Genomic DNA, 13655 nt, shown 5'->3' with positions numbered 1-13655 from the left:
TCAAATACTGTAGTCAAAGGAGCTTCTTACCGTCCTCTACCTCATGCTCTGCAGACTTGAAGCTAAGGTGCTCCTCAGAGGCAATTCAATGGGAATCATAGAGGTCAACATCCTGGGTTTAGAGGTAGAGATTTTGCAGTCCCCCTCTGTGACCTTTGATTCTTGCTAATTTGGATATTAAACCAAATTGTCCAAATAAATGGGGTAAAGACAGAATTCCTAGTTTTAATCCAAATCATGTCAAAAGCTGCATGGCTGAGAAAAGGGCATTTAAAGTTTCTGTGACTAGGTTTTCCCCTTCAACAAATTAATAACATATAACCTTCCTTGCCTTTTGCTATTAAATTTTACCTGTGTCACAAGAAGTGGTGGAAAAGATTGATTCCCAAAGGAATAAATTAAGTTAAGTGATGTGCCTGGTAACTCTTGTCCTTTCATTTTTAGATTTATAAGGCCTCTGTGACCTTCAGGACTAGAGACTGTCTAACTCTGCTTCTTGGCTCACTGTTGGCTTAAGATCTTTGTTCGACATCTCCCACTTCTTCTTGATGCATGCTAAATTAGTGTCTCTGATGGGATTGCCCCAGCAGTTTGGTTTCTCACCTCTGCATTTTTTGAGTATCATTTCTTTATAGTTATACATTGGAACATCCATAAAAGATTTTCTGTACCTTCCTTGGTCCACCAGCTTATATGCACAAGCATGACCAATAATGGCAACTCTCTGCACACCCAGGTCTCACCCAGTGCCTTTCATTATCGTGTTAAAATGACTTCACTACTAGCTATCCAGCTTCCCTACAGGACTTCCTTGTGACTCATTATTACATCACTTATTATTCCATCAGAGCTTGAAAAAGATTTTCAGGGAACTTCTCCAGAAGCTTAACAATAACTCTGTCATAAATGCTGGCCCAAGATGGCTTAGGTAGATCCGGCTTCAGTAGGGATGAAGGTATCCTGTGTATGTAGAAAGCATCTGGCATCTTCATCCTTCCACAGCACAAGAAGATGTGCTGCCCAGCAGCAGAATTGCATGCGTCTCAGCTGCTCTGTGGCAGTTGGTAGTGTGACTGGGAAATGTGTAAAGTGTTTTTAGATTTTTGGAGGACAGACAACATATCAGTGCCAACTATTGTTGTTGTGAAGGAAACCAAATCTAAATCAGTCTATATGGTTCAATTGCCATGCTTAGTTTATTTAAAACATGGCATTTGGAGAGAGGTAAAATACCAGCACACTGTGTCTTTGCCTCTTTTTTTTTTTCCTGAAGCAAATTTGTTGGATCTATTTTGCAAAAGGATTAGCTGTAAGAAAGCAGTAAAGAGGCATGTGCCTATTGTGTAGGCCTTCTTTGTGGTGTTAATTCTAATGGAAATAATCATCTACATTGATTTATAAGGATGGAATCGAGTGAGGACATTGATTCACAAGAAGAGAAGAGCTATGAACAGTTTGATTTATGGTGGTATTAAAGCAAATGATTCAGATTCAGTTTGTACAATCTAAGGTTGCTTGTCCAGTGGTTTGTTGTCGAAATATATTCAGCAAAGAGCAGTCAATTTCTTAGTGAGAAACACACCTCCGATAGAATGCATAATTTATTTTATTGAGGCCAGGACCATATTGTGTGCTTGATCTGTGGGAGGCTGCTACCTGCACATCAGTGATTCTTAGGGAGGAGAGGATTGCTTTAGAATGAAATAAATAACCTTTTCAGACACGGATTTTATGGGACAAGAATGTAAATGCAGTGAGAAATCAGAGAACATGTAAATAGCAGCAAGCTAATTTTCAGAACGATTGCCCTCACTTTGTAAGATATATTTCCTGTTTAAGAGAGTGAAACTCAGCTGCCACAGGGAGTATAATATCCTCAGTGGTCAGTTATGATGTGAAGAAAACAAAGTAGCTTTTTGTTATGACTTGGGGTTTCTCATCTGGTGATCATGATGGATTTACTGCACTTCGTGAAAGTCTTTGTTGATCTCCCCAGACTGACTTTGGTGTCCTTTCCTCAGTTCTCTCATAGCCCCTTCTGTGTTCCTTGATTACAACACCAGTCACACTGAGGTGTAGTCATTGCCTACCTTGGCTTTCTCTACCTTGAAACTATCAGCATAATCAAGGGCAAGGTCCAAGTCTTTCCCAGAATGTAGCAGATGGATATGTGCCCTAAATATTGAGTGAGTGAAATATTTCCATGTCAGCTGGGTCCCAAGAGTTTGTCAAATGTATACAGTTATCCTCAGGAGCCCTCAGTTTGTGATGTGATTCCAACATCACCAATTCACACAGTTATGGTTCTGACTTCCCTGTTCCTAACTTGATGAGGTTGAGCCAGACAGATGATCTTCAAGTATGTTCACAATTTTGGTGAATTATTCATTTGCAACCCCCAAGGTAGTGGATTATTTCAGCGATCGTTATTTCTAACTGATGATGTGTGTTTCTGTAGGGAGCATGACTTCGGCAACTTCACCTATCATTTTAAAATGGGACCCCAAAAGTTTGGAAATCCGGACACTAACAGTGGAGAGACTTTTGGAGCCACTTGTTACACAGGTAAGGGATGCCTCGAAGCACTTTGTTATATGTGTATATTCCTATTGTGATATGTCATGACTCTCCAGAGAACATAGAAATCCTTAAGAGTGAAGGAATCGTGCCATAATGCTGATTACTGAATATATATTACTGCCTGAACTATGGACAATTTTATTGCCCAATAAGATTTGAAGTGCCTTTTCAAGAACTCTTCATATGATTTTTGAAATTAAGTTGATGAGATAATTAAAGAGGGAGCCTTGGTGAAGGGGGCACTCATTTGCAGTAATGGATTCAAAATCTAAATAAACCATTCTTAGCTTACTTTTAGATGCTAGTGCACAGTTAGGAAGAACTATATTGACTATTTAAGAGCAAAGTAGATTTATTGAACCATTTTTTTTCTTCAGCTTACAAGGGAGAATTCATCGTGTTGAAATGATGAAATGTTCCATTTTTGTGTTGTCACACTTGTCACATTTCTGCAAGATGACTGTCAACAGAAAAACATATCCTCAGAATTTTTAAGTTTTAAAGTTAATTTTTAGTGTCTTGTGAAGCATATTCTTTGATGTATTGACTAAGAATTTCATGGAATCTGAAAATTCAAGATTTTTTTGGTATATTTGTACAGAAATATTATACCATAATAGAGGCCTTTCATATTGGTTTCCTATAGATGCAGTAGCAAATTACCATAAATTTAGTGGCTTATAGCATCACAAATTTATTATCTTATGGTTCTGGAGATCAGAAGTCCTGAAGTCAACCTTTTGGCAGAGCTGCATTCCTTCTGGAGGCTCTAGCAGAAAATCTATGTTCTTGCCTTTTCCATCTTCTGGAGGCCACTTCCCTTCTTTGGCTTCTTCCTCCATATTCAAAGCCAGCAATGTAGCATCTTCAAATCTCTGTCTGACTCTGACTTCTGCTCCTATCCTCATATCTCTTCCTGCCTCCCTCTTATAAGTACTCTTAGGATTACATTGGGCCCACTCAGATAACTCCAGAATAGTTGACTCATCTCGAGATCTTTAACTAAGTCACATCTGAAAAGTCTCTTTTGCCGTTTAAGGTAATATATTCAGAGTTTCCAGGGCTTAGGATATGGACATCTTTGGAAGTCATTATTTAGATCACTGTAGTCTGCTCTCTCACCATGCTTCCCCCCAAATTCACATCCTTCCCACATGCAAAATACATTCACCACATTCCCAGATCTCCAAAAGTCTCAACCCCTTATAGTATCATCTCAAGTCCGAAACCTCATCTAAAATTCATCAGCTTAAAAATTCCAGATCTTATCATCTAAATTAGGTATGGGTAAGATTCTGGTTATAACCCACCCTTGAGCAAAATTCCTCTCCATCAGTGTACCTGTGAAACTAGAAAACAAATTATATGCTCCCAGAATGCATCGGTGGGACAGGCATAAGATAACAGTTATAGACATTTCTATTTAAAAAGTGAGAAAATGGAAGAAAAAAGGGATTCCAGTCTCAAGCAATTTAGAAATCTGACTAGCCAAGCTCTGTTAGATTTCAAAGCCTGGGCATAATCCTTTGTGGCGCGAGGCTCTGCCCTCTGTGGCTGGTTCTCCACCCTAAGAATCGTTATTCCTTTTTCATGAAAGGTAGCGTATATTTTCAGCTAAGTATTTTTATCATCCCATTTCCTAACTATAGAATTTTGAAAGTCCAACAGCCTTTTTGAATTTCATCCTTTCAGTCCAAACTGATAGTGTTTCTACTGATGCAATGTTCTAAAGAAACTTGTGGTTCTCCTTCATGTCTCTGGGAGTCTCTTTATTAGAAAACTGCCTGCTTCATAGATCTTTCCTGGACAATTCCTTTTCCATTTTTGGCCTCTGCTCAAATGGCTGAGGGATCCATGAGACACATGCCTAATTTCTTCGAGAGCTCTCTGTATAACTGAATATTCTGAGTTTTTAATCCTTCCAAGACACAAGCCAAAAGTGATCCAGGCACACAATTGGCTTTCTCTCCAGAGGTGCTTTCCTGAAAGTGAGTCTTTTCATTTTAATGCCTTTTGCAGTCTGAATTGGCTGAGAATTTTTCAAATCATCAAGTCCTGGGTCCTTTTACCTTAACAGTTCTTCCCTCAACTTATTTCTTTCCTCTCACATTTTACTATAAGCAGGAAGAAGAAATTAGGCTACTCCTTCAACATTTTGTATGGAAATCTCCTCAGCTAAATATTTGAGTTCGTCACTTAAAATTCTGATTTCTACCTAATTGTGGGAAACAATTCAGCTAAGCTTTCTGCCACTTTATTACAAAGATTCCCTTTCTTCCAATTTTCGATAACATGTTCCTCATTTCCTTCTGCACCCTCAAAAGCATCTCCTTTAATATCCATATTTCTGCTAACAGTCCCTTGATAATGATTTACATATTCTCTAAGATGATATAGGTTTTCTCTACCATACTCCTCACTTAGGAGTCCTCATTAGCAGGGCCTTTAACATCCATATTTTTGCTAACGGTCTATTCAAGGCAATCTGGGACTTTTCTACCATACTTCTCAAAATTTTTCCAGCCTCTGCCCATTATCAATTCCAAAGCCACTTCCATACTTTTAGCTGTTTTTCATAATAGCACCTTGCTTCCCAGAACTTAACTCTGTATGTTTCCAATTACTACTATAATAAATTACCACAATCTTAGTAGCTTAAAGCAGCACAAGTTGATTATCATACAGTTCTGGGGATCAGAAGTCCTAAAATCAAGTTGTTAATAGGGCTGTGGTACTTAAGGACTTGCATTTTTTAGCATCTGCAATGCACCTGCATTTCTTGCTCGTGGTACTTTCCTCCGCCTTTAAAGCCAGCAGCATAGCACCTTCAAATCTTTCTCTTGGGACTTCAGCTTCTACCATCACATCTCCTCCTCTGACTCTAACCCTCCTGCCTCTCTCTTATGAGGAGCCTAGTGATTACATTGGGACCACCCACATATTCCAAGATAATCTCTCCATCTTGAGATCTTTAACCTAATCACAGCTGCAAAGTGCCTTTTGCTATTTAAGGTAACACATTCACGGTTCTAGGGATCAGGAAGTAGAGATCTTTGTATGTGGTTGAAACATTTCATTAGATTTATGCACATTTTCCATATGGCCATGATTCTTGTAAGCTCTATAAAAATTTCTTTGAGAAACACCTAATACTGGTAGGCTCTTAGATTTGGGAGTATGTTGGCCACTCAGATTGTGGTGTGTGGGCTAAGGCTGAACCACGAATTGTTAGTTGTTGGTCTGCAATAAGCACCAAAATTGAGAGTAAGTATTTTGGAAATTTTATGGCAATTTTATAGAGTGATTTTATGTCTGTTGAATCTAATAATAAAATTTGGGCTTGTATTTTTTATCTTTTAAAAATTTATTCTTTTTGTTGTGTTTTACAAAGCTTTAGTTTGTGAGCTATTAGAATAACAAAAATATGGCCTTTTATCGTAGATGGCTTGAGAAAAACTGGTTTAGGAGATATTTTGGAGCCAGAACAATGTGGTCTGAAATGTAGTTCTGTCAGCTCAGTTAAAAGCAGACTGCCTTTTCCTAGCCTTGGAATTTTCACTACAGTTTACATATCAATATATTTAATCCTTATCATACAAGTTAAGTGAAACACAATAATTAGAACTAGTGCCTGGTAGAAAGTAAATGTTGATTAAATGTAGTTCCCATTTTTCTTTTTTTTTTTTTTTTTTAAAGATTTTATTTTTTCCTTTTTCTCCCCAAAGCCCCCCGGTACATAGTTGTGTATTCTTCGTTGTGGGTTCTTCTAGTTGTGGCATGTGGGATGCTGCCTCAGCGTGGTCTGACGAGCAGTGCCATGTCCGCGCCCAGGATTCGAACCAACGAAACACTGGGCTGCCTGCAGCAGAGCACGCGAACTTAACCACTCGGCCACGGGGCCAGCCCCTCCATTTTTCTTTTTTTGACGGCTATATGTTCAGGCTCATACTAGGCATAAACCAATATGGTATGAGTCAGTGAGAAGGATATGAGTGAGTCTGTGATGGGCAAGCACAATATTACCTATAAACTTTCTTTTATTTCTTAAAATTTTCGTATATTTATGTTTTGCTCTTGCACTGTACTTATCTAAAGAATGGCATTTCTAAGATTACAGTTAAAAATTGTCTTTTCTATATATCTTTCAGTCAATTATCTAAAATTCTTCTGTCAGATAAAGGCAGTGCATTAAAAATATTTATTAAAAATAAGAACACTTAACTGTCTAGTTCATATTTGTTCACTTAATACATTAGAATGTTTAAAACTCTAGTTGAATTTCACCCAGTGACTTAGCATTGTAACCGGTCTTCATATCCCTCCAATATCTCCTAATATCTAATGGTTTATCTTTCTTCTTCGTGTTCCTACCTTGATTAAAGAAAACAAAAAAGATTCTCTCAAAAATCTGACTTTTAAGATAGGCTTCTTTACATATTATTTCCTCAAAATATTATGGCTGTGTTATCAAGACCAACCATTCCCTCCCGTGGAATGAAATCTTAATAATAGAACTGATGTGACTGTTGACCCTTGAAGGATTTATGAATAAGTAAGGAGAGATAAGAAAATATTAGATATAAACTTCATGCTCAACATTGAAAGCAAAAGGTGAAACTGAGAGAGAAGATTAAACCAAGGCCCCATTTGTATCAAACACACAACTTTATGAATTGAATAAAGTTCATAGCAATATTCAGTGACACAGTATGCCCATAGCTGCCGTACAGTTTCTGATAAGGATGTCTAAGGGATGAAATAAACACCAGATGTTAAAGCATTCTCAGTAAAATTCATTCACTATCATAAGAAAAATGACATTAAGAATTTACTGTTGAGGGGGCTGGCCCATGGCCAAGTGGTTAAGTTTGCACACTCCACTTTGATAGCCCAGGGTTTAGCAGTTCGCATCCTGGGTGCAGACCTATGCATCTCTCATTAAGTCAGGCTGTGGCAACATCCTACAGAGAGGAACTAGAATGACCTACAACTAGGGTGTACAACTATGTACTGGGGCTTTGGGAAGAAAAAAAATAGGGAAAGATTGGCAACAGATTTTCGCTCAGGGCCAATCTTCCTCAAAAGAAAAAAAGAATTTTCTGTTGATAAGTATTTAAAATATTCAACAAAACTTTGCCTCATTTCAATCATAATGTATATGAGGTTGTATATTTATCTTACAATGTTGAAACGGCAAGATTCCTTTTGGATAATTTTTACATTATAGAAATCATGCAACTTCAAATGATAAAGAATTCATTAGGAAATTTAGTGCTTGAAAAAGATTCTTAAACTTTTTATAAATTAAAAAGAGTAAAGATTTTTAATAGGTCACATTCTGTGAGACTAAGCTTTACTAGGATACAAAAGCACTTTATTAGGCAACTTTTTTAGAAAAATTGAAAAAATTAGGAAATTGAGAAACACTCTTAGGTAACTCTTAGAGCCAAAGGGAAATTATAAACTATATATGAATTCATGAAAAATGTGATCTGTTCCTAATGAAATATACACATCCAGTAAAAGCTCTGCTCAGTACAGAATTTTAGCTTTAAATGCCTTTTTTATTAAACAAAAAGATAAAAATAAGTACTCAAAATATTATATTATTATTTATGTTATATATTATTTATATTATATATTATATTATAATTTATATTACTGAAAGTAGTGTTTCAACCAGAGAAAAAGATAAACAGCCCTTCATTAATTTTTGAAGAATCAAAATTTTGGTATTAAAAATTCAAGATATTTTAAAGTAACTTTTTTAAAACAAAAGAATAATGTTAGTTTTATTTCATTTCTGAATTTAAATGCAAAAAATACCCCTACATAAGATATAGTAACCACCATCCAGCAGTATATCAAAAGATAAGCACATATATAACAAAATAGGAATATAACAATAACCTATTATCAGGAAACAAAAATATTTCAGTAGCTTAATAGATTATACAGTTAGATACTAAAAAGACACTTGATAGCATTTTGCAGTAGTTTCAAATACAAACTCTAAACAGGAATAGTATCATACTTTTAAAATAAAGGAATGTGGCATGTAAACATAGGAATAAGAGAGATAAAACCCTCTTTTTATAATATGCTTGAATACCATTAGAATAATAGAATCAGGTTAGGTGGCTAGATATAGAATAAATATATAAAAATAGTTTTCATCTATTCAAAACAGGAATATATTCTCTTTGTAATTAAAAAAATATATGAAGCTGATCATTTTTCCCATGTAAAGTGCACATTAATTTTGTGGGTTTTTTTAATGTGCAATTTTGTTAATTCTTTCCACACCATTGAAGTAGAGATTGTGTACCCACAGGCTTTGGATTCAGGGAGGGTTGATTATGAGTCCAATATTCACTGGGATACCTTGAATAGGTCCGTTACTCTCTCCTCAAATATAAATTGTAGGTAATGATAATTCGTACCTCATAGGATTATTGAAGGGATACATGAGATGGTGCATTAAAATGATTAGTAAAGTGTCTGCACTATTCTTATAGTAATACAGATTTGCTCTTAATGCTGTGTTCTTCCCTGCTTGATAGTAATGGCTTTCCAGTTATTAGAAAATGGGTGTCATGTAGAAAATAGGGATTCATTGGATATTTTCTTTAGAAAAAAAATTTTTAATACACATGTAGAAAAAGAATGATTTATATATTGCATTTAATCTATGATAACTAAAGTGGAAACCTCTGAAGTTATTGGAAATTCAATCTTCATCATTTCAGTAAGATAAGGAAGCTCAGGCCATCACAACAGAACAGAATGAAATTTGCTGGAATTTTCTTCCTTATTTCCTTATAGAAAGATGAATATACAACTTAAAAAATAACACTAAGCATCTGATAAAAGAATACCATTGATGTTTAATGAGCTGTTTTAAATTGGCCCGGTGGGGAAAGAACCTCCTAAGAAGAGGAGCGTTCTTTAATCATTTCCGATATTTTGAATAGTGTCCATGGGGCCCTATTAGTTTAGGCTCTGGTTAAATTCTGTAGTTAGGGTCTTTCTGTATTTTACTAAAAAAGTTAATATTCATCTCAAAAGCTATATAATTAAAACATCATGTACATCAAAAATATTGTTTTAAAATTTAAAAATTCAATTTTACACTTTAAAAAATACTTGATTTTCTCCCCTTTTTGTTATTAAGTCCTTATAAAAGGAGTCACTTTTGTGTGACTCAGAACAGTAATTAAATCTCTGGGTGCATTTAGAATCAGGGAATCAGAAGATTTAGATTCTAAATCAGGGGATTTAAAGCTGAAAATGGTTCCAGAAATAAACTCACACTCAGAAATGAAGTAACTTCTGAGAATTAAGCCAATGTGTGCCGTTTTATGCAATATCATGTATTCTCTTACACAGTTTACAAAATAGAGTATTTTATGTGTGAATTTACCAAAAGTATCAAAGTATAAAATGAGGTCTCATTGTAACCTTTTTCCATCCATTCAGAGAATATCATTTTTGAGAACTACCTTAACTCATGATTTATTCATGAGATTCAAAGATTAATACATTTGGATGGTTTCCATGGTGACACTACAGTGTTACAATAAGTTGTTCATGCAGCTTTGTCAAAGATTGAAATTGTATGAAAAGTAAAGGATACGCTAAAAGCAAATGATGTGAACTCCAATAAGCGTGTTTATTTCTTTGATCAATTTTATGTATAGCATGGTTAACCTGTTTCCAAGTATTTTTCCCATTTTTAGGGTTTAATTATTTTTGTCCTAATTCCCATTGTAATTTTTGGATGATATTTTTCTTGCCTCGAAAAATGTTTCAGTTTATCTGTCTTTAATAGAAGTTTTTTTATGTGAATGAACTACCTAAAATATCATAACTATTTAAAACCTCTGCATCTTTCCTCATTAGAGAAAAACTTATTAAAAATAAGATTTGAACACAAGTAATGAGGTTATGATTTATGAATTTACCTTTATCACATATATTAATACATATATTTTTCTAAAGATTTTATTTTTTTTCCTTTTTCTCCCCAAAGCACCCGGTACATGGTTGTATATTCTTCATTGTGGGTCCTTCTAGTTGTGGCATGTGGGACGCTGCCTCAGCGTGGCTTGATGAGCAGTGCCATGTCCGCGCCCAGGATTCGAACTGACGAAACACTGGGCCGCCTACAGCAGAGCGCGCAAACTTAACCACTCGGCCACGGGGCCAGCCCCTCATATATATTAATATTTAATTGAAAAACCATAAAGTATTTTTATTGTTTTACAAGTACTGTTTCATCCCCTAATATTAACGTTTCTTAAATTGCTTTTTTTTTTTTTTTTTTTGCAGTGGATACATATACCTAAAGTAGTTAATTATGTTGCAAGCACTTCTTTGAATTGAGGTCATATGGTCGATTGCTTGGCAGTTGTGTTGCCACTTCTGAAATAGGAGTTTAATTGACGTATATAGTCTGGAGTTAGATTAATTTCTGTTTTGGGATTATGTTCAAAGTTTTGATGTCTGCCACCAGATGGGAGTGCTGTTCTTTTTGTTATAAGGCCAGCTGTGTTGGCCGTGTTTTGAAACTTGAGTAATATATGGAGCCCTTTTGAACAAAAAGCCAAAACCAAAACCAAAAAATCCTCCCAGATCTTAGAGTGGAGTTAAAATAGTATGAACATGGAATTATGTATTCGCAATATGTTTATTCATAAAGAAATTTACAAAGTAAATACCAGAAGCAAAATTGAAATTAACATTAATTTGATGGATGATATTGTTTTGCTGCAATTAAGTCATTGCCTATGATGTAAATATGGTGGTGACTACTCTAGCGCTGGGTCTTTTGTGTTTGGCAAACACTCTCCACCATGTGACATGTGATAAGTCAATTCTCCCCCCACCTTTAGCTCCAACTACTGCAAATCACAACTATTGAGTTCACCATGACATCATTTCACCTTTGTTTAGCATAAATATACTCGCAGTTAACAGGCAGCATCTGCCTCTGTTCCCTTCTCATTAGCCTAGGACAATGAAAGTTAAGTGGTAAGACATTGGTGTGGTTTTAGAATACATTGGGGAGGGAGGAAATTCCCCCCTCTAGCCTTTTTAAGTTCTTATGGCTGGACTAATAATGGAATTGACCCAAGACCAGATTAACAGGAGGAAAAAACCCAATTTAGCACTTACGTATGGGAGATCATCATAAAATATGATGCTCAGAAAGTGAACAAAGCAGGCATGATATATATCTTTTTATACAAAGAAACAATAAATTTGGGAGGATTTCTTTTACATGTAATTCTTTGGGGCTCACCCAAAGGGGTAGTCCAAGCTGCTGAACTCAGTTTGCTAAGTTTCTTTCCTTAGAATCTTATCTTTGCTTTGAACAGTCCATACTGCTCTGGTCTCAGTTGGAGCTCTTGTCCCTAAGTACGGAACTGACCACAGGTACTATAGAGTATCTTAATGGAAAAATAGGAAAGGCCTAGTGTTTCTTGAATAGTTTCTCTGTGCCTGATACCTCCTAGGTGTTTCTAGGAGTTTTCCTTACTCCTTACATCAACTTGGTAGTCATATTGTTTTCTTCATTTTACAGATGAAAAAGGAATGATTTAGATCATATGATGAAAGGCCTAATGTAAGTTAGACTGAGTAGGTCTGCAGGAAAGGGAAACGTGGGCTGGAAATACTGAAGTGTTAGTTGCCAATACATCAACCACAGAGAATGTGTAGAATGAAAAGGGAAAAGAGTAAAGGAATAAATGGCAGGTGTGGGAAGGGGAGAACTCCCAACATTAAACAGAAGAGAAGGAGCAAGCAGAAGAGAACTGAACATATTCTTACAATCGGATTATTAGATCCTTTTCTTCTTTGCATCACCTATTTCTTCCCCAAACCAGCTGTTTGCTGACATGCAAACATGACCTAAACAAATTCCTTAACAGTGAAATGAATAAGTTAAACTAAAAACACATTTTCCCTCTTTTCTTTCTTTCTTTTATTTTTGGTGAGGAAGATTGGCCCTGGGCTAACATCTGTTGCCAATCTTCCTCTTTTTGCTTGAAGAAGATTGTCAGTGAGCTAACATCTGTGCCAGTGTTCCTCTATTTTGTATGTGGGATGCTGCTATAGCATAGCTTGATGAACAGTGTAGGTCTGCACCTGGGATCCAAACCTGTGAACCCTGGGCCGCAGAATCGGAGTGTGCAAACTTAACGACCACGCCACTGGGTCAACCCCTCATTTTCCCTTGTAAATGATTAGTGCATGTGAATACCCAAACTTAGCAATAACTCTTTCTTTTATTCTTTTGGCAATAACTTCAAACCTTAAAAGTACTTTTTCTCTTGTATTTTCCATTTCAGTGAATACTAAAAACTATTTTTTTTAAAGATTTTACTTTTTCCTTTTTCTCCCCAAAGCCCCCCAGTACATAGTTGTATATTCTTTTGTGGGTGCTTCTAGTTGTGGCATGTGGGACGCTGCCTCAACGTGGTTTGATGAGCAGTGCCATGTCCGCGCCCAGGATTCGAACCAACGAAACACTGGGCCGCCTGCAGCGGATTGCGCAAACTTAACCATTCAGCCACGGGGCCAGCCCCCTAAAAACTATTTTAAGTGAGAAAAATGGAATTTAAAACAATTTAAAAATTAATGTCAGAGAAGCATAATACTTTTTTGTATGCTTGAAATAGGACAATTAATGAAATCTTATGCATACTAATTCAAAAATTTTAAGGGATAAATTGTGGGGGGTTAGCTAACAAAATTGTTCGTAACTATTTTGGACAATATAGAAACATTATATGAGCTGAAGACCAAAAATCCATTACGCCAAGTGTGAGAATGCCTATGAAGGGACAGAATTGCATTTCCTCAGGAAGCTCTTGAGTAGCAAACTAATTAAAACTTGTCAGAGATCTGAGATAAAGGATTGGGGCATGTCAACACACCTGCTTTTCGTGTCTTGTCATCCTGTTGGAAAGTACAAAAAGTACGCTTTGTTTTCACACAATTAAGAAGGAAGGAAGGCTGGGAAAAGTAATGGAAAATCTAACCAGCTATTTTTCTTTCGTTTTAACTTA

At 36.0% G+C, this 13655-nt stretch overlaps 1 protein-coding gene across 4 annotated transcripts in view; it reads left to right on the top strand.

The window, feature by feature from the left end:
* The window catches only part of CTNNA2 (catenin alpha 2), a 1089024-nt gene that overhangs the window by 130598 nt on the left and 944771 nt on the right, over positions 1-13655 (top strand). For all 4 annotated transcript variants that reach the window (XM_044772747.2, XM_070511884.1, XM_044772741.2 and 1 more), the window contains exon 2: positions 2459-2565. In XM_044772747.2, coding sequence (XP_044628682.1) covers positions 2464-2565 — 102 coding nt within the window. In that variant the 5' untranslated portion in view covers positions 2459-2463. The remainder of the gene's footprint in view (positions 1-2458; positions 2566-13655) is intronic.

The sequence above is a fragment of the Equus asinus genome, chromosome 6 (assembly GCF_041296235.1).
Source record: "Equus asinus isolate D_3611 breed Donkey chromosome 6, EquAss-T2T_v2, whole genome shotgun sequence".
NCBI lineage: Eukaryota > Metazoa > Chordata > Mammalia > Perissodactyla > Equidae > Equus > Equus asinus.
The sequence above is the reverse complement of the archived record's forward strand: the minus strand, read 5'-3'. Positions and strand labels throughout refer to the sequence as shown.